A 23,506-nucleotide genomic window follows, 5' to 3' on the forward strand; every position below is an offset into this window, starting at 1 on the left:
AAGTTCCAGTGATTCTCCTGCCTCGGCCTCCTGAGTAGCTGGGATTACAGGTGCCCACTACCCACACCCAGCTAATTTTTTTGATTTTTAGCAGAGACAGGGTATCACCATGTTGGTCAGGCTGGTCTCGAACTCCTGACCTCAAGTGATCCACTTGCCTCGGCCTCCCAAATTGCTAGGATTACAGGCGTGAGCCACCACACCGCCTGGTCAATAAGATTTTTAAAGAGACAAGAAAAATAGGAAAAAGACAAGTAGAGAAGAGATGTCAGAAAGCAGCTAGAAAACTACTTACTGACCAGAAAAAGCTAAAAATTAAGTAGGACTGAATTTAGGAAGAACCAAGAAGGTACAACAAACCAGTTTATGTAACAGGATTCTGGAAAGGCCACTAGGTACCCCTGACAGTGGGGGTGTGGGTGGAATTTAGAAAATGGTAATTGGCCAGGCATGATGGCTTACACATGTATTCCCAGCACTTTGGGAGGCTGAGGCGGGCAGATGACCTGAGGTTGGGAGTTCGAGACCAGCCTAACCAACATGGAGAAACCCTGTCTCTACTAAAAATACGAAATTAGCTGGGCATGGTGGTGTTTGCCTGTAATCCCAGCTACTTGGGAGGCTGAGGCAGGAAAATCGCTTGAACCCAGGAGGTGGAGGTTGTGGTGAGCCGAGATTGCGCTGTTGCACTCCAGCCTGGGCGACAAGAGCGAAACTCCGTCTCAAAAAAATAAAAAGATAATTGTGTCATTGAAAAAAATAAAATTGCCTGGCACGGTGGCTCACGCCTGTAATCCCAACACTTTGGAAGGATGAGGTGAGCGGATTACTTGAGGTCAAGTGTTTGAGACCAGCCTGGCCAACATGGTGAAACCACATCTTTACTAAAAATACAAAATAATTAGCCAGGAGTGGTGGCGTGCATATGTAGTCCCAGCTACTTGGGAGGCTAAGGAAGGAGGATCATTTGAACCTGGGAGGTGGAGGTTGCAGTGAACTGAGAATGCGCCACTGCACTCCAGCCTGGGCGACAAAGCAAGACTCCGTCTCAAAGAAAAATAAATGAAAAGATCATTTTTCCTTTTTTTTTTTTTTTTTTTTGTTTTGAGATGGAGTCTTGCTCTATCACCCAGGCTGGAGTGCAGTGGTATGATCTCAGCTCACTGCAAGCTCCGCCTCCCAGGTTCACAGCATTCTCATGCCTCAGCCTCCCGTGTGTAGCTGGGTCTGCAGGTGTCCGCCATCACACCCGGCTAATTTTTTGTATTTTTAGTAAAGATGGGGTTTCACCGTGTTAGCCAGGATGGTCTCGATCTCCTTACCTCATGATCCACCTGCCTCGACCTCCCAAAGTGCTGGGATTACAGGCATGAGATCTGGCCAAAAAATAAGACAGCACTGACTATTATCCACCTGATCCTTCTGCTATGAGCCGAAAGGGTCAGCATAGCTTCTAACTGATCTCTACCTACTGCAAGCTGCTTCTCCCTTTATCATTAATTAGCATGGCCTCAGAGAGGAAGAGTCATAGAATGGCATAATTGTTAGGTAAAGAAAACCCCCAGATGGGGAAATCTAAAGTAAAGCATTCTCATGACTTTGATCTTTACTCATTTTTTTTTTTTTTGAGACAGAATTTCACTCTTGTTGCCCAGGCTGGAGTGCAATGGAGTGATCACGGCTCACTGTAACCTTCACCTCCTGGGTTCAAGTGACTCTCCTGCCTCAGCCCCTCAAAGTGCTGGGATTACAGGCGCCCACCACCATGCCCAGCTAAATTTTTTTATATTCTCAGTAGAGACAAGATTTCACCGTGTTGGCCAGGCTGGTCTCGAACTCCTGACCTCAAGTGATCTGCCTGCCTCAGCCTCTCAAAGTGCTGGGATTACAGGCATGAGCCACTGAGCCCAGCCCTTTACTTACTTTTTAAGTATTGTCTTAAGAACAACTCAAATAAGACGTTATAGAAAACAGATCCCCGCTTCTTCCTGAGCTTTCTTTACTGGCTCATCCCAGAGCATCTACATCCAGAGACTGGATTACTGGAGATTCCCAGTCAGCCTTCCCAATGTGTTTTTTTTGTTTACAATTAGTTCTCTAGGGTTTCAAGAAAGCTGTCTGTCAAAATCAGTAGAGAGGGCAGAGATCGGTAGCACAAACCTGTAATTCAAGCACTTTGGGAGGCCTAGGCAGAAGGACTGCTTGAGCCTAGGAGTTTGAGACCAGCCTGGGCAACACAGTGAGACCCCCATCTCTACAAAAAATAATTGGCTGGGTATGCTGGAAGGATCACTTAAGCACAGGAGGTTGAGGCTGCTGTCAGCTGTGATTGTGCCACTGCACTCCAGCCTGGGTCATGAAGCAAGACTGTCTTTAAAAAACAGATAAAGAGGTTCGGCGTGGTGGCTCACACCTGTAATCCCAGCACTTTGGGAGGCCGAGGAGGGCGGATCATGAGGTCAGGAGATCGAGACCATCCTGGCTAACACGGTTGAGTCCAGGGATTCGAGACCAGCGTTGGCAACATGGCGAAAACCCTTCTCTATTGAAAATATAAAAATTAGGCTGTCTCATAACCTAGTCTGTAAGTAAACAAATAGATTAAACTTTTCCAAAAAATGGTGTTTATTTTTCTAAGACAAATATTATTTATTTATTTATTTTTGAGACAGAGTCTCGCTCTGTCACCAGGCTGGAGTGCAGTGGCGCGATTTCGGCTTACTGCAACCTCCGCCTCCCGGGTTCAAGCAATTCTCCTGCCTCAGCTTCCCAAGTAGCTGGGACTACAGGCGAGTGCCACCACACCCAGGTAATTTTTTGTTTGTTTGTTTGTTTGTTTTGAGATGGAGTCTGGCTCTGTCGCCCAGGCTGGAGTGCAGTGGCCGGATCTCAGCTCACTGCAAGCTCCGCCTCCCGGGTTTACACCATTCTCCTGCCTCAGCCTCCCAAGTAGCTGGGACTACAGGCGCCCGCCACCTCGCCCAGCTAGTTTTTTTGTATTTTTTAGTAGAGACGGGATTTCACCGTGTTCGTCAGGATGGTCTCGATCTCCTGACCTCGTGATCCGCCCGTCTCGGCCTCCCAAAGTGCCGGGATTACAGGCTTGAGCCACCGCGCCCGGCCTAATTTTTGTACTTTTAGTAGAGATGGGGTTTCACCATGTTGGCCAGAATGGTCTCGATCTCTTGACCTCGTGATCCGCCCACTTCGGCCTCCCAAAGTGCTAGGATTACAGGTGTGAGACACCACGCCCAGCCTCAGACAAATATAATTATTAATGTAAATAATACAGATCCTCAAATAGCTGTGAATTCTGAAGCCATAGTGATAGAGTGCCTTTAATTACTTGGGAGATCGGCTATTAGAGGACAATAATTGAATTTGGGGGGCGTTTAGCTGGGGGGCGGTGTGCTTTGGTTTGTTTAGAGATAGGATTGCGCTCTGTCACCCAGGCTGGAGTCTGGTAGCACTATCATAGTTCATTATAACCTCAAACTCCTAGGCTCAAGCAGTCCTCCCACCTCAGCCTCCCAAGTAGCTAGGATTATAAGCACACACCACCACACCTGACTAATTCGTAAAAATTTTTTTTTTTTTTTGAGATAGAGTTTTACTCTGTCCCCCAGGCTGGAGTGCAGTGGCATGATCTCAGCTCACTGCAACCTCCATCTCCCGGGTTCAAGCAATTCTCCTGCCGCAGCTCCCTGAGTGGCTGGGATTACAGGTGCGCACCACCAAGCCCAGCTAATTTTTGTATTTTTAGTAGAGATGGAGTTTCACCATGTTGGCCAGGCTGGTGTTGAACTCCCAACCTCAGGTGATCCGCCCGCCTCAGCCTACCAAAGTGCTGGGATTATAGGTGTGAGTCACAACGCCCAGCCTAATTTGTCAATTTTTTGTAGAGAGAGCATCGTGCTATGTTGCCCAGGCTTGTCTTGAACACCTGGGCTCAAGCAGTCCACCCACCTCAGCCTCCCAAAGTGTTGGGATCACAGGTATGAGCCACTGCGCCTGGCCCAGTTACTGATTTTAGACAGTCCATGACTCACTCCTTCCTTTCTGTCTGTTGAGAAAAGGTGTTGTGGTAGCCTTGTACCTAAAGGTGATTGTCAGTTTACTTTTCCCTGTGCTATAACCAAAGACTGATAGTGAATCTTGCCACCCCTTTAACTGACAGTGAAAGGAAGCAAGCAAAGAGTAGCATGTGTTCTTGGGAGAAAACACTGCATTTATCCAAGAGGAAAGTTAGATTTTTCTTTTCTCATAAAATAACACTTGTCATTGGGCAATCAGAATTCTGAAAACCTGAAAGCGTCTCCCTCCAGGAAGAAGCACATGCCCCTAAATCATAGGCACAATAAAGCTAGCCAAGAATTAGCCAAAGATTACATGCAATCCACTGGTTAGTCTGTTTAGTAACAGAAGGAAAGGAAGACTTATCTAGAACTTTCTCTAAAAGACAACAAGGGGTTGGGTAGAGAAGGAAAGCAGAGTCTGTAGCAGTGAGTAAATGGAGAGGAGGAGTGTTGAAAAGATAGCTATATGAGCTCTTTTTTAATTTTATTATTATTTTTTTGAGGCAGAGTTTTACTCTTGTTTCCCAGGCTGGAGTGCAGTGGTGCCATCTCAGCTCACCGCCACCTCTGCCTCCAGGGTTCAAGCAGTTCTCCTGCTTCAGCCTCCCAAGTAGCTGGGATTACAGGCATGTGCCACCACACATGGCTAATTTTTTTGTATTTTTAGTAGAGGTGGGGGTTTCTGCATGTTGTTCAGACTGGTATATGAGCTCTTAATACTGATGTGTGTTCAGAGTGCAGAACTGTGTGGACAAGGGGTGGGTGTTGTCTTCAGCCACACTAAAAGGACCTCAGAAAAATTCTGTGCCACCCTGCAAGATTTCAGAATACCTTTGGTAGAAGAAGTATCTAAATTATTTATTATTAGACATTAAGCTTCAGGAAGGCAGGGAACATTTCTTATTCTCCTTAATATCTAGTATTCCACACAGTATCTAGAATTTTCTAGTTACCAAACGTTAAGTCAGCATTATTCATAGATGCAGATGTGGGAATATACTTTTATTTCTGAGACTATAAAGCATCTGCAGATGATATAGCTGATTCATAACAATGATCCTGATACATGTGAAAGGCTTATTATATTTCACGTAGTCTGTAGATGGACTCTTTTTCTTTTTCTTCTTTTTCTTTTTCTTTTTTTGGCAGAGTCTCACTCTGTCGCCCAGGCTAGAGTGCAGTGGCACGATCTCGGCTCACTGCAACCTCCGCCTCCCAGGTTCAAGCAATTCCCCTGCTTCAGCCTCCCGAGTAGCTGGGACTACAGGCGCCCGCCACCACACCCAGCTAATTTTTATGTTTTTAGTAGAGATGGGGTTTCACCATGTTGGCCAGGCTGGTCTCGAACTCCTGACCTTGTGATCTGCCTGCTTTGGTCTCCCAAAGTGCTGGGATTACAGGCGTGAACCACCACACCCGGCCTTGTAGATGGACTCTTTCTACATGCAGTCTGTCTGTACATGCCAGTTTTACAGTATTTAGAAAACTCAAGCAGAGAAGTAACTCTTTCTTCCTTGTCTTGGATTACCTGCCATCCAAGTAATTCTTTGGCCAGTTTTGTTGATCAATTTTGTTTCATTGATATAGCGCCATCTACTGACAGAAATTGGTAATCTTTAAGTCTTTAAGTCTGTGAGAAGTCAGAGTTGGGTCCAGTAGCGCATGCCTGTTAATTCCAGTATTTTGGGAAACCGAAGCAGGCAGGTCATTTGAGGTCAGGAGTTGGAGACCAGCCTGGCCAACATGCTGAAACCCCATCTCTACTAAATATACAAAAATCATCCGGGCCTGGTGGTGGGCGCCTGTAGTCCCAGCTACTCAGGAGACTGAGGCATGAGAATCGCTTGAACCCTAGAGGCGTAGGTGAGCCGAGATAGCACCATTACACTGCAGCCTGGGTGACAGAGGGAGACTCTGTCCCCCTCCCTCAAAAAAGTGAAATTTGGATGAAGGACTAAATAGATTTGTAAGATTTACAAGATGAAGGACTAAAATTTCAACACTGGAAAAACTCTTAGATGTTACCCAGCTTGATGTATTTTATAAAGGAGTAAACTCAGATTCTATTATCTTTGATAACTACAATTCTGTTTTCCCCACACTTGTTTTCCAGATTATTACAGGGTTCCAGTTTAGAATTCCATGGTCATTCTGACATTTTTGTGACTCTTCCTTAGTTTTTAGAAATAAATTGGAGGCCAGGTGTGATGACTCATGCCTGTAATCCCAGTACTTGAGGCTGAGGCGAGAGGGTCACTTGAGCCTAGGAGTTTGAAACAAGCCTAGGCAACATAGTGAGAGCTTGTCTTTACTGAAAACTTAAAAAGTTAGCCAGGCATGGTGGCATACACCTGTGGTTCCAGCTACTCAGGAGACTGAGGTAGGAGGATCACTTGAGCCCAGGAGGTCAAAGCTGCAGTGAGCCATAATTACTTCACTGCATTCCAACCTAGCTGATAGAGACACTGTCTCAAAAAAGAAGAAAAGTTGTTAAATAAACTAAATACAGTAAGTTAACAAGAAATTTGTGAATTGTAAGTTCAATTCAGAAAAGAGTGCATAAAGAACAAGAGAACTCGGCTGGGCACAGTGGCTCATGCCTGTAATCCTAGCACTTTGGGATTCTGTGACGGGTGGATCACTTGAGGTCAGGAGTTTGAGACCAGCCTGGCCAACATGGCGAAACCCTGTCTCTACTAAAAATACAAAAACTAGCTGGGCATGGTGGCACACACCTGTAGTCCCAGCTACTCAGAAGGCTGAGGCAGAAGAACCACTTGAACCCGGGTGGCGGAGGTTGCAGTGAGCCAAGACTGTGCCACTGCCCTCCAGCCTGGCTGGAGTGAGACTCCGTCTCAAAAAAAGGGGGGTGGGGCGGGGCGGGGCTTGGTGGCTCATGCCTGTAATCCCAGCACTTTGGGAGGCCACCATGGGCGAATCATGAAGTCAGGAGTTCAAGACCAGCCTGGCAGCCTGACCAACGTGGTGAAACCCTGTCTTTACTAAAAATACAAAAATTAGCTGGGCATGGTGGCTCACACCTGTAGTCCCAGCTACTCATGAGACTGAGGCAGGAGAATCACTTGAACCCGGGAGGCGGAGGTTGCAGTGAGCCGAGATTGTGCCACTGCACTCCAGCCTGGGCTGGCGTGAGACTCCGTCTTAAAAGAAAAAAAAAAAAAAGGGCCGGGTGGGGTCATTCACGCCTCTAATCCCAGCACTTTGGAAGGCCAAGGCAGGCGAATCACGAGGTCAGGAGTCTCACTCTGTTGCCCAGGCTGGAGTACAGTCATGCGATCCTGGCTCATGACTGGCTAATTTTTGTATTTTTAGTAGGGACAGGGTCTTGCCATGTTGGCCAGGCTGGTCTTGAACCCCTGACCTCAGGCCATCTGCCCACCTCCGCCTCCCAAAGTGCTAGAATTACAGGTGTGAGCCGCTGCGCCCGGCCTTCTTTGAGTTTAATGCAGTATTTTAGCTACCATGCTCTTTTACAGATTTTTTGTTTGTGTGGAGATGGGGTCTTGCTATGTTGCCTAGGCTGGTCACACACTCCTGGGCTCCAGGAATTCTCCCACTTCGGCCTTCCAAAATGCTGGGATTGCAGATGTGAGCCTGCACGCGTGGCCCTAGCTACCATGCTTTATGGTAAAAGGAGTATTGGGAGCCTTTTTAAATTACAAAGAATGGGTATAAAAGTTGTAAATGGATACACAAGAATAAAGAAGTTTGCTGTGAAGGCCAGGTGCAGTGGCTCACACCTGTAATTCCAACACTTTGGGAGGCCGAAGCAGGCGGATCACCTGAGGTCAGGAGTTCGAGACCAGCCTGGCCAACATGTAGTGAAGTCCCGTCTCTACTAAAAAAAAAACAAATACAAAAATTAGCTGGGCTTGGTGGCACATGCCTGCAGTCCCAGCTGCTTGGGAAGCTGAGGCAGGAGAATCACTTGAACCCAGAAGGCAGAGGTTGCGGTAAGCCGAGATTGTGCCACTGCACTCCAGCCTGTGCAACAAAGCAAGACTCCGTCTCTCAAAAAAAAGTTTCGCTGTAAGATTAATTGGGGCTGTTTTATGAGCTTTCTGACTGCACATATCAGAAAACTATTGTGTATCGAATGTGAGAATAGGCCTCACACTTATTGTAAGCAGCATATAATATTATCACCTGTCATGTCTCTGGTTTTCTTACCATCCAGATATTATCTAACCAATAAGAGTGCTCCCTAATTCCCTTTTTATTTCATTTATCATTTTAGCAGCGTCACCCTTTACACCAGAAAGCTGGCGGGCACTATGGGGAAAAAACAAAACAAGAAGAAAGTGGAGGAGGTGCTAGAAGAGGAGGAAGAGGAATATGTGGTGGAAAAAGTTCTCGACCGTCGAGTGGTAAAGGGCAAAGTGGAGTACCTCCTAAAGTGGAAGGGGTTCTCAGAGTAAGTTTCACTGACACAGGTAAATGTAGCCACGAGGTGTTTATCAGGAGCCTAGAGATGTATGAGACCTCCAGTGCTGTGATGGAAACTGTGTGACTCAGTCCCCACCTTCATGGCTTATTGTTTAATTAGGAACATGGCCTACTGCTTGTAATACAGAGCAGAATGACTTCTTTTTTAAAGTTCTTTCTTTTGAGACAAGGTCTCGCTCTGTCACCCAGGCTGGAGTACAGTGGTGCAGTCATAGCTCGCTGCAGCCTCAACCTCCCAGGCTCAAGGTATCCTCCCACCTCAGCCTTCTAAGTAGCTAGTACCACAGGCATACACCACCATATCTCACTTAGTTGCCCAGGTTTGTCTAACTCCTGGCCTCAAGCAGTCCTCCCACCTGGGCCTCCCAAAGTGTTGGGACTACAGGCGTGAGCCACTGTACCCAGCCCATAGTGATTTCTGAGAAATATTGTGTGTGGCTATAGACCGATTTAAATTGACAAATAAAAGTCATTTGCCTTTGAAGGAAGCCAGTTTCTTAGCTTTATATTTATACTAAAAAGCCTCCCCATTCCCCAAGAAATTTCAGCTTTTCCATGGACGTCTGAGCTCTTGTCCTCTTACAATTATCCTTAGTATGATTATACTTATTTTGAGTGAAAGTGTGACTTGCTGTGCCCTCTGGTTTCAGTGAGGACAACACATGGGAGCCAGAAGAAAACCTGGATTGCCCCGACCTCATTGCTGAGTTTCTGCAGTCACAGAAAACAGCACATGAGACAGATAAATCAGAGGGAGGCAAGCGCAAAGCTGATTCTGATTCTGAAGATAAGGGAGAGGAGAGCAAACCAAAGAAGAAGAAAGAAGAGGTAAGGATAGAAGTAAGAATTTTTACTGGCCCACAATTCAAACTACTGTCAAAGTAGTTTTGTTTTGCTTCTTCCCAGATATTAGCAGCCATCTCTTCATAGTTCTGACATCTTAGGTAGGCTAATGCCTACAAAGTGAGAGTGTACTCTCATGAAGCCACATGATCTCTTACTTTTTTTTTTGTTTGTTTGTTTGAGACGGAGTCTCGCTCTGTCGCCCAGGCTGGAGTGCAGTGGCCAGATCTCAGCTCACTGCAAGCTCCGCCTCCTGGGTTTACGCCATTCTCCTGCCTCAGCCTCCCGAGTAGCTGGGACTACAGGCGCCCGCCACCTCGCCCAGCTAGTTTTTTTGTACTTTTTAGTAGAGACGGGGTTTCACCGTGTTCGCCAGGATGGTCTCGATCTCCTGACCTCGTGATCCGCCCGTCTCGGCCTCCCAAAGTGCTGGGATTACAGGCTTGAGTCACTGCACCCAGCCAATCTCTTACTTTTTATCCATGGTACAGGAGCAGTAAATGGGATACTTGCTGGGGACAGATAAAAGGGCAAGTGAATTCATTCTTGTAAAAAATGGTTTTCAATGTTTAATCATTAAAGGTGTGAGGTAGCTATTTTGACTTAATCAGTACCTTAAAGTAAGTTGTTTTTTGAGAGTGAAGAGATAGGTGTAAACATTGATTTTGCTTGGGCTGTATGTCCCTTTTCACATATGGGAAAATCTCATGCGTTTCAGACATTGATGAATAATCACTCCAAAGAATTCTAACCGCTCTCTTACTTTGAGCCAAGGTATTGGTGAAATATTGGCAAAAAAGTTTGTGTTTGGGCCGGGCACAGTGGCTCATACCTATAATCCCAGCCCCTTGGGAGGCTGAGGCGGGCGAATCACAAGGTCAGGAGATCAAGACCATCCTGACTAAATGGTGAATCCCCGTCTCTACTAAAAATACAAAAAATTAGCCGGGTGTGGTGGCATGCGCCTGTGGTCCCAGCTCCTCAGGAGGCTGAGGCAGGAGAATTACTTGAACCCGGGAGGCAGAGGCTGCAGTGAGCCGAGATCGCACCACTGCACTCCATCCTGGGCAACAGAGATTCCGTCTCAAAAAAAAAAAGAGAAGAGTTTGTGATTACATTAATCAGAGACACAGGAATAGTTCCAAGTCTAGATAATAGTCCCATATAGATAAAATTGTTCTACCAATCTTGTTTTTACAGTCAGAAAAGCCACGAGGCTTTGCTCGAGGTTTGGAGCCGGAGCGGATTATTGGAGCTACAGACTCCAGTGGAGAGCTCATGTTCCTGATGAAATGGTGAGTCGGCCAGTGGCTTTGTGTGGTTGTTTTTTTTCTTCTCCCATTGGTTTCATGCCAGAGGAAAAGAGCTGGACCTTCGAAATTCCAGTCACCCAAGTGTGAAATTAAGATGGCATAGTCCTTCGATAGTGACCCTCGGCCTGACTGCCAACCTGGACTCATGAGTTACAGGTAGGAGCCCTTAGGAATCCTAGGTCTTTGCCCATATTTTTAGGACAATCTAGAGTGGAAAGAGTGTGGGAAGGAATTACATTTCATTACGGTAAATAAAAGGGGAAAAAATGAAATGTGATTGGACCACCCTCTCTTTCTACCACCTCCTTAATAAAGATGAGGCTGGCCCCAGAATCAGAAACTCTGCTAAATTCTCAGGGTTAGGAAAGAATTTGTAGTTCTTCCTTTTGTCCTTAATTGTTGGATCCTTTTCAATTTGTGCAGATTCTACAATTACAGGATCAGCCAGCAGGGGTCAGCAAGGCTCCTTAACTGCTATTAAGCATAGAGCAAGCCTGCTTTTTTCCATTATGAGTATAAATACCAGTGATAGTAACACTCCATGAAACAGCCTAATGAAGATAGTTATCCCAGCAATCTCTGTAATTTTCCTACTCTGTCAAAAGAAGGCCATTCTTCTATTTCTTGCTCATTCTCCCCACAAAGTAGATAGCAATCATTGTATTTAAAGTTAGGAAGGAATAATTCTAAGCCATTGCCAATGAAGGCAGCATTCTACAAACTTTATCCTTTAAAATACACACACACACACATACAATGTCTGTGGAGCTTTGTCCTTTTGTCAGTCCAGAACTTACTCTGAAACTTGTGTCTGTACTAATATCTTATTTTACAATATGGCTGGAGGGGCCTAACTTTAGCACCACTGAAAGCCAGAGTCACAACTACCTACCTTATTCTCTTCCTATGTATTCCTTAGGCGGTTACTGAAGCTGCCCCTCTTTTAGCTGATTTATTGTTAACCTATAGGAGAAAAGTTCATTTTTAAGGTGCTGCTTATGGGGTGGGAGAAGTTACACCATGAGTTACTCAGTCTAGCTAGAATATACTTTTTCTGCATGTGACCCGTGTGAGTTACAGTAGTATCTCCATATTGCTTAAGATTTGCACTCCTTTGGTTGACTTACTACTATCTTTTTTTTTTTTTTTTTTTTTTTTGAGACAGAGTCTCGCTCTTTCGCCCAGGCTGGAGTGCAGTGGAGCGATCTCAGCTCACTGCAACCTCCGCCCCCCGAGTTCAACGATTCTCCTGCCTCAGCCTCTCAAGTAGCTGGGATTATAGGCACGCGCTACTACGCCTGGCTGATTTTTGTATTATTAGTAGAGATGGGGTTTCACCGTGTTGGCCAGGCTGGTCTCAAACTCCTGACTTCAGGTGAACCACTGCACCTGGCCGACCCACTGCTGTCTACAGGTTAAAACTGGATTTGACTATAAGACCAAGTACATTTTAAAAAGTTATTTTACTGGAGAATAGAGATTTTTGTATATTTCCAAAAGTAGTAAATATTTCTAGGGAGTGAAATGACTGAATTTAACTCAATGCGTGTTGTTCAGCTGTTAGCAAATGGCAGCATGCTTCAGATTCCCATTTCCCTCCCATTCTCTTGGGTCCATTGTTTAAAAACATAGATTATCAGCTTACTCTTCTGCTCCATGGGACTGTGTGGCTCTGGTTTCCTGTTGTTGAGGTTTTGGAGATTTGGGGTGGTGCTTTGTCAGAGATCACATCAGGTGTCTCCTGCTTGCCTTATGCTACTGCTTCTGTCTAGGACATGCCTAGTAACCTGAAGACAATAGTTTTTGGGGTTTTTTTTTGTTTTTTTTTAAATGAGACAGAGTGTCACTGTGTCACCCAGGCTGGAGTGCAGTGGGGTGATCTATGTTCACTACAACCTCCACCTCCCAGGTTCAAGCTATTCTTGTGCCTCAGCCTCCCGAGTAGCTGGAATTACAGGCACACGCTACCATGCCTGGCTAATTTTTGTATTTTTAGTAGCAATGGGGTTTTGCCATGTTGACCAGGCTGGTCTCGAACTCCTGGGCCTGCCCACCTTGGCCTCCCAAAGTGCTGGGATTATAGGCATGAGCTACTGCTCCCGGCCTCAGAGTTTACTCCTAATTCCCTTATAATGTGTATGATTTTCAAATTTTGAAAACATTTTAAAATTTAGAAAAATACAGCTCCCTCATTTCCTACCTCCCAATGCTGAAACATCATTTCAAAGCACCTGGAAGTTGTGTGAGGATAGCATTTGGAAGTGTCAGTGTAATTACGATTATGCAAAAATGTGTCCACCTTCATTTGCTCTGGCCAATGCCACATGTGGTATTTAATCCTATTACAGGCCGGGCGTGGTGGCTCATGCCTGTAATCCCACTTTGGGAGGCTGAGGCAGGTGGATCACCTGAGGTCAGGAGTTCAAGATGAGCCTGGCCAATATCTTTAGTAAAGATGGCAAAACCCCATCTCTACTAAAAATATAAAAATTAGCTGGGCGTGGTGGTGTGCACCTACAATCCTAGCTACTAGGGGAGGCTGAGGCAGGAAAATCGCTTGAACCCAGGAGGCGGAGGTTGTGGTGAGCCAAGATCACGCCACTGTACTCCAGCCTGGGCAACAGAGTGAGACTCCATCTCAAAAAAAAAAAAAAAAAAATCCTATGACAAAGCCAGGATTTCTCCGTGGGTTCTTATCAGCTGGGATATGGCTTTTGGAGGAGTGTGGTATCTTCTCTTCCCTCAGAGAATCTAGATAGCCTCTCTTCCTTCAGAGAATCTAGAGAGTCATGCTTTTGGGGGCCTTGCCCAGATGTTCAGATGTGATCGGTTAAGTCCGTTGACCGACCTTTTGACATACACGAATCCCGAGAGGGAATTTTCAACAGGAGAGGATGTCACTCTGAGGATGTCACTTAACATAAAATTGCCAGTAAATGCTGCTTGGGCCACATTTTCGTTGTTCCCTAGCCAATTTTATAAAATTACTATTTTTAAAGCACTATCCCCTGGGTTAGTGCTTAGGATAGACCACCAGCACCTGATCTCAAAGTCTCTCTTTGCTTTATTCTGCAGGAAAAACTCTGATGAGGCTGACCTGGTCCCTGCCAAGGAAGCCAATGTCAAGTGCCCACAGGTTGTCATATCCTTCTATGAGGAAAGGCTGACGTGGCATTCCTACCCCTCGGAGGATGATGACAAAAAAGATGACAAGAATTAACGCTCCTGAGTACCAGCCCCTGTCACATCTGACTGGGTTTCAAGTGGGAAGGGAAGGAGTTCTACTTGTCTTGACACCATAGAGGTGGCTTGAGAAGATGTCCTTTGAAGAGCCAGTATAGTTTCTGTGCCCTGCAGCAGCCCAAGTGCTTTAAAGCCGTTTCAAGCTGTATAGTTTGCACACCCATCCCAGTGGAGGGGAAAGGGGATAAGTGTTTCAAGGCAACCTTTTCTGCACTTTGCTGAGAAAAGCAAAGGGCCTTCTATGAAGGACAAAACTTGCAGAATTGGGTGTGTGGGAGAGCAAAAAAATACTGTAGATCTTCAAAGAGCATCTCCACAACCCACAGCCTTCTTCCCAATAGTGTTAACTCTGCATTTTTACAGCGTAGCATGTGTGTAGTCTTTGGCTATTACTGGTGTATTATTTGGGGGAGGGATGGGGAGGGGAGAAAGGGAGATGGGTAGCATCACTTTGATTAACATTTGGGGCCTGATAGGGGAAATGGTGAAGCAATGGAAAAGAACAGACAACTAATGATTTGCTTCTATGTCCAGAATATTTTACCTTAAAAAAAAAAAAAGTCATTGGCACCATAAATAAGGACTGTGAGAGACTGTTTAAAAGCTGTGAATGTCTGAAACCTATAAGCCAAGGTGTTCCCTGCCTAAACTTATTGCTGTTCCCACAAAGGACTAAGCCAGTTCATAAGTTACCAAAGTTGCCATTTTGGAGATGGAAATTGATGAGGAGGGAAAGTCTTTTATTGGAGAGTATACAGTACAAGCAGATCATTCTGTCTCAGAGGTGCTAATAAAATTAGAAGACCCTTTCTTTTCCAGTAACGAAGTTATAAATATCAGCTTGTTCATCCAAGCCACTGGCTGAGGTGTTAGGGAAGAGGAAGAGGGTGGTAGAGGAGATAAGACAGTAGGGAAAGACAAGGGCCCGTGCTCTTAGTGGGGAAACCTCTTGGAGCTGTTCTCTTTTTTGAGCTTTGAACTCTGAAACCATTGTTGGCTTCAGTCACTGACAGCACAAGTTTCACTGAATTGATCTAAGAGTTTAGTGATTTCAAAAGCCTTGGTCTCAGGAGAAGATGAAACTTCCATATTGGGCAGTGGTTCACTTTAAAACACACACACACACACACACACAATTTTTTAAGAAATCCTAAGAAGTAACTGATACCCAAAATGCTCTGTCTTGAGTCATGAGATCCATCAGTTCTTGATATTGTCTAGACTTGCATCTAGAGCTACATTGTAAAATCCTTTTAGGCATGTGTTAGATTTCTGTGTAAACTTTGTTTAAATGTAAACTTCATACTACACTGTCAGTTTTTGTCTTAATAAAACTATAGATTTATAATCCCTGATTTCTGTCTTAAGTCTTACCAGGAACTCTTCTTGCCTTATAGGTTCAGCCTGTTGGAAATGGCTTCCTCACTTGGATGGTTTTATTTCTTGAACACTGTAGGCTTGAAAATCTAGTGTCTGGCCTGAATCTTTAAGTGGTCGCACCATATTAATTTAGTAAATACTTAATAGGCATTTATCAGGTGCTGCAGAGATTGTAAAGATGGTCGCATCATGCTGTCTTCAGTATTGCCAAAAGTTTATTGAGCACTCCTGACAGCACTTCCAAACTATGGTACATTTGGAAACATGGGTTTTTAAGTTAGGTTTAGATCCTGCCTCTGGTATGTAATAGATTATATGACCTAAAATCTACTTCTCCAAAATTTTCCAGGAATTGGCCCCATGTTTGAGCACTGACTTAAAATGTCATTTTTTGCCTATGATTTTTTTTTTCCTTTTTGAGACAGGGTCTTGCACTGTCACCCAGGCTGGAGTACAGTGGTGTGATCTCAGCTCACCACAACCTCTGTCTCCTGGGTTCAAGCGATTCTCTTGCCTCAGCCTCCTGAGTAGCTGGGACTACAGGCGCATGCCACCACACCTGGCTAATTTTTAAATTTTTTTAGTAGAGACTGGGTTTTGCCATGTTGGCCAGGCTGGTCTTGCACTCCTATCCTCAGGTGATCCACCTGCCTCAGCCTCCCAAAGTGCTGGGATTACAGGCGTGAGCTACTGTGTCTGGCCTTGGACTTGTCTTTTTTTTGAGACAGAGTCTTGGTCTGTCGCCAGGCTGGAGTGCAGTGGCACAATCTCAGCTCACTGCAACCTCCGCCTCCTGGGTTCAGGGGATTCCCCTGCCTCATCCTCCTGAGCAGCTGGGACTACAGGCGTGCGCCACCACACCCGGCTTTTTTTTTTTTTTGAGACAGAGTCTTGGTCTGTCGCCAGGCTGGAGTGCAGTGGCGCAATCTCAGCTCACTGCAACCTCCGCCTCCTGGGTTCAAGCGATTCCCCTGCCTCATCCTCCTGAGCAGCTGGGACTACAGGCGTGCGCCACCACACGCGGCTAATTTTTTGTATTTTAGTGGAGACAGGGTTTTACCATGTTGGCCAGGATGGTCTCGATCTCCTGACCTCGTGATCCACCCACCTCGGCCTTCCGAAGTGCTAGGATTACAGGAATGAGCCACCACACCCGGCTGACTTGTCATTTCTGTAACGGAAATGGGATTTCCACTGAGATCAAATCAGTGTAACAGTTGAGTACTACTCACTCGTGCAAAGCATTTGTTTAAAATAAACTGATGTGTAGATACTTTTTTCAGAAAGCCACCTCAGGAAAGTTCTCAGGAGACATAAATGGACCTTGGGAGCCTTACTGAAGATCTGGGTCACAGACAGGCCTTCCTGCACAGAGGTCTGAGTGTGTGCCCTGGTGGTGATTGGCAGTAGCACAGCCATTGGTAGCTAATTAAGGGAGTTTAAGTGGAGGTGTTCTGGTTCTGTTCTGCACCATCGGATGCACTGAAATGAAACTACAGCCTTGGTTTGTATCCCAAATGGACTGCTAGTCAACTTTGGCCTTAACCTTTGGAACTGACTGACTTGTCATTTGTGGCATTCCTGAGCTGTTGTAAAAACTGTATCATTCTCCCCCAGAGAAAACAGTAATACTGATATGCATGCAGTGAAAACTGAGTTGAAGCTAGATAGTCACAATTTTGTTATTTTCAAAAGCCAGTTAGCATATTACTAGATCAATGGTTTAAGGATCAACTTTTTTGATTGTTGAGACCACAAATGCAAACTGCTACAAATATAAATAGGCACAACATATAAGTCAGCTTGAGAAAGTATTCAGAGAATATTTCTTTTTTGTTTGTTTGTTCTTTTGAGACAAAGTCTCGCTGTCACCCAGGCTGAAGTACAGCGGCACCATCTTGGCTCACTGCAGCCTCCGCCTCCTGGGTTCAAGCGATTCTTCTGCTTCAGCCTCCCAAGTAGCTGGGACTACAGGCATGCCCCACCACACCTGGCTAATTTTTGTATTTTTGGTAGAGATGGGGTTTCATCATGTTGGCCAGGCTGGTCTTGAACCCCTGACCTCAAGTGATCCATCTGCCTTGGCTTCCCAAAGTGCTGGGATTATAGGAGTGAACCACCACTCGCAGCCAAAGAATATTTCTTCAGGCAGTGGAAAAACATGTTTGTTGGACGGTTTCCATGAAATTGCACCATCATAGACCTCCTGCCCAGGCATTAAAGAGGCAATAAATTATCTCAGTTACTATTAGAAAAGGGGAGCTTGCTAATATTGTGACATCATTATTACCTGAGGTGTCTTGTACTGGTAGAGCCAGTAAAACAAAAATCTTGCTCCTCCATTGCCTTAAGTTTCTATTTAATATTGTAAATGGATAGAATAATGATCACAGAAACACCCTGACAGTGCTGAGGAATAATTGTTCCTGCATTTAATATCGTTTGAAAATTTTGATGACCAATTTTAAGTAATTTTTAGCAATTAAATTTTTATTTTTTGCGAGGGGAGAGAGATGGTCTCTGTCACCTAGTCTAGAGTGCAGTGGTGCTACCACGGCTCACGGCAGCCTCATCCTCCTGGGCTAAAGAGATCTCCCACCTCAGCCTCCTGAGTAGCTAGGACTACAGGTGTGTGCTGTAATGCCCAGCTAATTCTTTTTTTTTTTTTTTAACTTTTAGTAGAGATGGGGGTCTCACAATGTTGCCCAGGCTGGTCTCGAACTCCTGGGCTCAAACAGTCCTGTCTCTGCCTCTCAAAGTGTTAGAATTACAGGTGTAAGCCACCGCACCTCGCCTAATTAAATTTTTAAATACCTATTTTCAGATATGACTTTATATTCCAGAACTCTCAATTCTGTGGTGGTCATAGACTTGGCTCAATTTGATCTTAAACTTTCGCCATTTGGGATTTGTCTGTGTGCTTGGCACATCTTTATGGACTGTGGCATTGGGAATCTGCATTATAAAGCAATTTTTTCTCATAGTAAAAGGGAAAATGATGGCTCAGATTAATGTGCAAGTTGGGTCTTCTGATGAAGATATGTCCTCATTTATAATTTAAAGCTGATAGAACTGAACTAAGTCCAGGCTCAGTATTAGCATTCAACTTAATAAAGGAGTCTTGGCTTTCAGCAGTAGGAAACTGATCAGGGAGAGGCATCCTAGTGTTTTGGTGTGGGATTACAGGAGTTTGTTAGAGGAGAGCCTAAGACCCCAAGACAACTTGTCAGTCTGTGGATCTGCATATCACCTGTTTTGACGATGTCCAGCACTGAGGTTTTTTCCCCAAAAGTTACTGCTTTCCTATCTAGTATGTGAAGTTTAAAGTTACTTGTCTCTTTTATGGATGACTTAATTGACCTTGGCCTTGTATGTTTACTGTTGAATAAACTGCTGAATGTTGAAAGCAAATGAAATGTGAAACAAAACCATCCTGCTGGGATGAAAAGCACAGTTGGCCCTGCTTTGTGGGGGCAAGCAGAGCAGTGCCTTTTAAAGGCTTTTTTTTTTTTTCCCCCTTAGGCTAATGAGGTGGCAAAAGTGAGGGAAGGCTGAATATCAAGTTTAGAATAGGTGCTGACAATTCAGCTTCTATAGTTTTTGGTTGTATTAAATAACCTGTTTTAAAATATACCAGTGGCACAACTGGGTCTGCCTTGTGACCTTGTTGGTTTGTATGGTGGTTTGTGATAGTACCAAAGCCACTGTTTACCCCAAATGGATTTTTAAATCCTAGCTGACTTTGACCAAGCCTGCCCTTTTTGCTATTTGCATAGTTAGGGTCAGGCTGGGCAACTTTGAGGCCTGGCTTTGGGACACTAGCCCATTGCTTCAATTACTGCTTTAGCCCCTAACTGAGAACTGGAAAGTTCAAGTCAATTGTATTAGCCCAGGTACACTTGTGTTTGACACAAAAGGCAGAATGCCAACTCCTTGGTCTATTCTCCACCTCTCCCCAAGTGAACTAGATTTTTTGTTTCCTTAGTTGAAGAGCATCTAGAATTAAGTAAAAAATACTGTGCAACCTATCTCCATTCTGCAGTTTAAGTTAGGCTAGAAAAGAAGCAGCTTTAAGACTGGGCGCAGTGGCTCACACCTGTAATCCCAGTACTTTGGAGGCCGAGGCGGACAGATTGCTTGAACTCAGGAATTCAAGACCAGCCTGGATAACATGGCGAAACCCTGTCTCTACTAAAAATACAAAAATTAGCCGGGCATGGTGGTGCAGGCCTGTATGCCAGCTACCAGGAGGCTGAGGTGGAAGACTAGCTTGAGCCTAGAGGCAGTTTTACAGTGAGCCAAGATCACGCCACTGCACTCTGGCGTGGGTGACAAAGCTAGACCCTGTCTCAAAAAAAAAAAAAAAACCAAAACAGCTTTAAGACCTTTGTTGGTATGGTGTATTCAAAAAGGAAGACAAAGACTTCTATCCAGCTAATTTTTGAAAACAGCCCTCTTTTGCAAGGTACCAGATTCTCACACTACTCCAGAGACAATATGTGTACTAAATTCTGTTTCTCAGCTAATTCAGGCAGACACGAAGTGAACAGAACAAGGACTAGAACTTGTAGTGTTAAGTTTCACACATACCCCATAGTACCCAAATGCTCATTCTCCACTCCAAAGTTCAGAGCCAGAGGCAAGGAAGATGATTGACTTCAGTGTAATACAGTAAAGGTAAAAAGAAAGGTTATTTTGGTATACTGACAAAATGACAAGTTGAAGGTTTGTGGGTCCCTTTCACTTAACAGAGGAGAATCTGTGATAGAAAAGGCTTAACTACTCACGATCATGAAGCACATGGGTTTTGCTACAGAATTTCTATACTTGGCTGGGAAAATGACTCAGAAGCAGACACCAATCTAGTACCTGTGTTTGTATACATATGGTACATCAATATGGAAACAGGCTTCTTGCTGTCCACCTGTTCACCACGGTGTGCCCTAAACTATATTTAGTGTGAGCTTCTAAAGTTGTTGCTCTTGGTCAGTGCCTACAGGATGAGGTAGGTAGTGGACCTGAGGATGGATACTGGGGATGTTTTTTTCCATAAGGAACTGTTTGCCAAGCAAACGTGAAGAGGGGCAGCAAGATTTGGTTTAGCTGGGGGTTATAAAAGCAGGGATGAGGCCAGCTTGACAAGGCTCTATGGAAGCTAACTCCCTGTTCACCAGACTAATTGTTACTCAGCTTTCCCCAGTAAGGGTGGGGAAATGTCAGCTATGGAGGCCAGTCTTGATGACACTGAAGCATGTCTCTAGATCACGATTTTCCCTCTATAGTTCACTATTCTATTTTTATTGATACTGAAACAGCCCCACCTTCATTGGTGAGATCTGTGCAGGGCAGAGGTTGAAAATATGGGTCTATTTCCATCTCCTTAACATGAGTAAGATGTGAGAAAAAATCAGTTTGAATGAAGCCTACAACTGCTGAAGTCAAGACAAAGCTTTCCCACACCCACCCAAGTCAGTCAGCCTGAAGAGTTTGGTCCGTTTGTTAAGCCTAAGTCCTGTTGGTCTCCCAGCCTTCCGCTAGGACCTCTTCTCACTTCCTGCCATAGGTAGATAGCTAGTGGTAGCAGCCCTTCCACGGGCCTTACTTGAGTCCTCCTATCTTCCTGCCAGAAAGAGGCTGGAACACCCACTCTACCTGCCAACAGAAAGAGGTCAGCCTCACAGCAGTGCTGACCAACTTGGCCCCATGCCCCAGCTAATCATCATGATCCTAGACAAAACTATACATCTCTCTAATGGTGGGGGGTGGCTGCTAACAAAAATATTCCTTTTTTTTTTGAGACGGAGTCTTGCTTTGTCACACAGGCTGGAGTGCAATGGCATGATCTTGATTCACTGCAATCTCCGCCTCCCAGGTTCAAGCAATTCTCCTGCCTCAGCCTCCCGAGTAGCTGGGATTACAGGCGAGTGCCACCACGCCCAGCTAATTTTTGTATTTTTAGTGGAGATGGGGTTTCACCATGTTGGCCAGGCTGTTCTCGAACTCTCGACCTCGTGATCCGCCTGTCTCGGCCTCCCAAAGTGCCAGGATTACAGGTGTGAGCCACCATACCCGGCCAACAAAAATATTCTTACTCAGACCAGGGACAACACTAGCAACAGGATTAAGAGGAATTTTTCAAATCTCTTAAGTCTTTTAAGTTAAAAAAAGGTTGCAAAATAAGGTAAAAGTTATAGCCTAATTACTGAACAAAAATACACAGTCATGTGCTGCATATTTCATCAATGACAGATCACGTATATGATTATGGTCCGATAAGATTATAATACCCTATTTATACTGTACTTTTTTTTTTTTTTGAGTCAGGGTCTTACTCTGTCACCCAGGCTATCACCAGGCTGGAGTGCAGTTGCATAGTCTTGTTGCGGGTACAGGCATTGAGTTACTGCACCCAGCCTATACTGTGCCTTTTCTATGTTTAGATACACAAGTACTTATCATTGTATTTCAGCTGCCTATAGTATTCAGTATAGCAACATGCTGTACAGGTTTGTAGCCTAGGAGCAATAGGCTGTATAGCACATAGGCTAGCTGTGTAGTGGGCACTACCACTTAAGTTTGTGTGAGTACACCCTGACAAAATTGTCTAACAAGGCATTTCTCAGAATGTATGTTGGCCGTTAAACAACACATGACTGTATATACATTTCTAGGAAGGGTACAAGAATATTAAAACTGAATTTTACTTTTCACAGTTTACCATTCTATATATAATTTGTGTTTAATTACCGGTATGAGTGTTTTTCAGACTTTTTTTTTTTTTGAGATGGGAGTTTTGCTCTTCTTGTCCAGGCTGGAGTGCAATGGCACGCTCTCAGCTCACCGCAACCTCCACCTCCTGGGTTCAAGCAATTCTCCTGCCTCAGTCGCCGAGTAGCTGGGATTACAGGTGCCCACCACTACACCCGGCTAATTTTTGTATTCTTAGTAGAGACAGTTCCACCATGTTGGTTGGGCTGGTCTTTGAACTCCTGACCTCAGGTGATCCATCTGCCTCGGCCTCCCAAAGTGCTGGGATTACAGACGTGAGCCGCCGACCAGGCCTTAAACTAACTTTTAGTTTTGTTTTTTTCACCCCTTTACGTATCTTGGTTTTATCTGGCTTACAGACAGTAGTCAATTCCTAATTAGGAAAGAGTTCTTGTTTGATACGACCAAACCTTTCCAACGGAGACTGGGGAGTTGGGGAGAAGCTCTTATAAACTGAAACATAAGAAATCATCATTATTCTTAGAATTCTACTCCACTCCTTAGTACAACTCTAAACATCACTAAAGTAGTATCACTAAAGGACTGAGCTGAACCAGGTTACAGGGTGGTATCCCAGAGTTTGAGATCACAGCTTCCATTAAGGGAATCATAGCTTCTACTCCTAAACCCTGCCCAATAATCTCATAGAAGCCAGGCGCAATGGCTCACGCCTGTACTCCTAGCACTTTGGGAGGCTGAGGCAGGCGAATCACTTGATGCCAGGAGTTTGAGACCAGCCTGGGCAACATAACAAAACCTTGTCTCTACAAAAATTAGCCAGGTGTGGTGGCGTGCGCCCGTAGTCCCAGCTATTCAGGAGGCTGAGGTGGGAAGATGGCTTGAGCCCGGTGGAAGTTGCAGTGAGCCGAGATCACGTCACTGCACTCCAGCCTGGGAGACATAGCGAGAACCTGCCAATAAAAAGACTGCCGAGTGAGTGTTCATTCTTCCAGCATCTACTGAACACCTGCCCTAACAAACATGGGCATGTGGAAGTTTCAGCATCCATGCAGAGATCTTGAAACATTACAGCTCTTCATAGGGTGGGTAGTTGAGCAGTTTGAGGGAAAGGAGATTCTAGTACCCTCAGCTGGGGAGGTTTCCTAGTGTCCTAAACCCTGGTCTCCTGCTTCTCTTTAGTGGCCCTTCTCCTGGTTACACAGTAGTGCTTGTCACATATTAGTCACTGCCATGGATTTCTCAGGTTTTCAGCATCATGACTACACTCCAATGCTCTGCACCCCTTTGGCAGGTGAGGCCATTAGAGAAATAACAGCAGTTTAAAAATGTAGTTTGTAGCAGGTGGACAGGTAAAGAGCTGGGTTAAATGACACCTCCACCTATCCTAGCTGTGTAAGACTGAAAGAACTCTGAATCCTTCCTGAGAGGATTGAACCAGCTAACCCTATGAAGTAC

The 23,506-nt window shown here is 44.9% G+C and overlaps 1 protein-coding gene across 2 annotated transcripts in view; it reads left to right on the forward strand.

Moving 5' to 3' along the window:
• Window positions 1-15,297, forward strand: part of CBX1 (chromobox 1) — a 33,940-nt gene extending 18,643 nt beyond the window's left edge. For both annotated transcript variants that reach the window (XM_003912668.2, XM_003912669.2), the window contains exons 2-5: window positions 8,335-8,511; window positions 9,194-9,371; window positions 10,587-10,681; window positions 13,775-15,297. In XM_003912668.2, coding sequence (XP_003912717.1) covers window positions 8,372-8,511; window positions 9,194-9,371; window positions 10,587-10,681; window positions 13,775-13,919 — 558 coding nt within the window. In that variant the 5' untranslated portion in view covers window positions 8,335-8,371 and the 3' untranslated portion in view covers window positions 13,920-15,297. The remainder of the gene's footprint in view (window positions 1-8,334; window positions 8,512-9,193; window positions 9,372-10,586; window positions 10,682-13,774) is intronic.
• Window positions 15,298-23,506: the final 8,209 nt, after the last annotated feature.

The sequence above is a fragment of the Papio anubis genome, chromosome 17 (assembly GCF_008728515.1).
Source record: "Papio anubis isolate 15944 chromosome 17, Panubis1.0, whole genome shotgun sequence".
In the NCBI taxonomy this organism is placed as follows: Eukaryota; Metazoa; Chordata; class Mammalia; order Primates; family Cercopithecidae; genus Papio; species Papio anubis.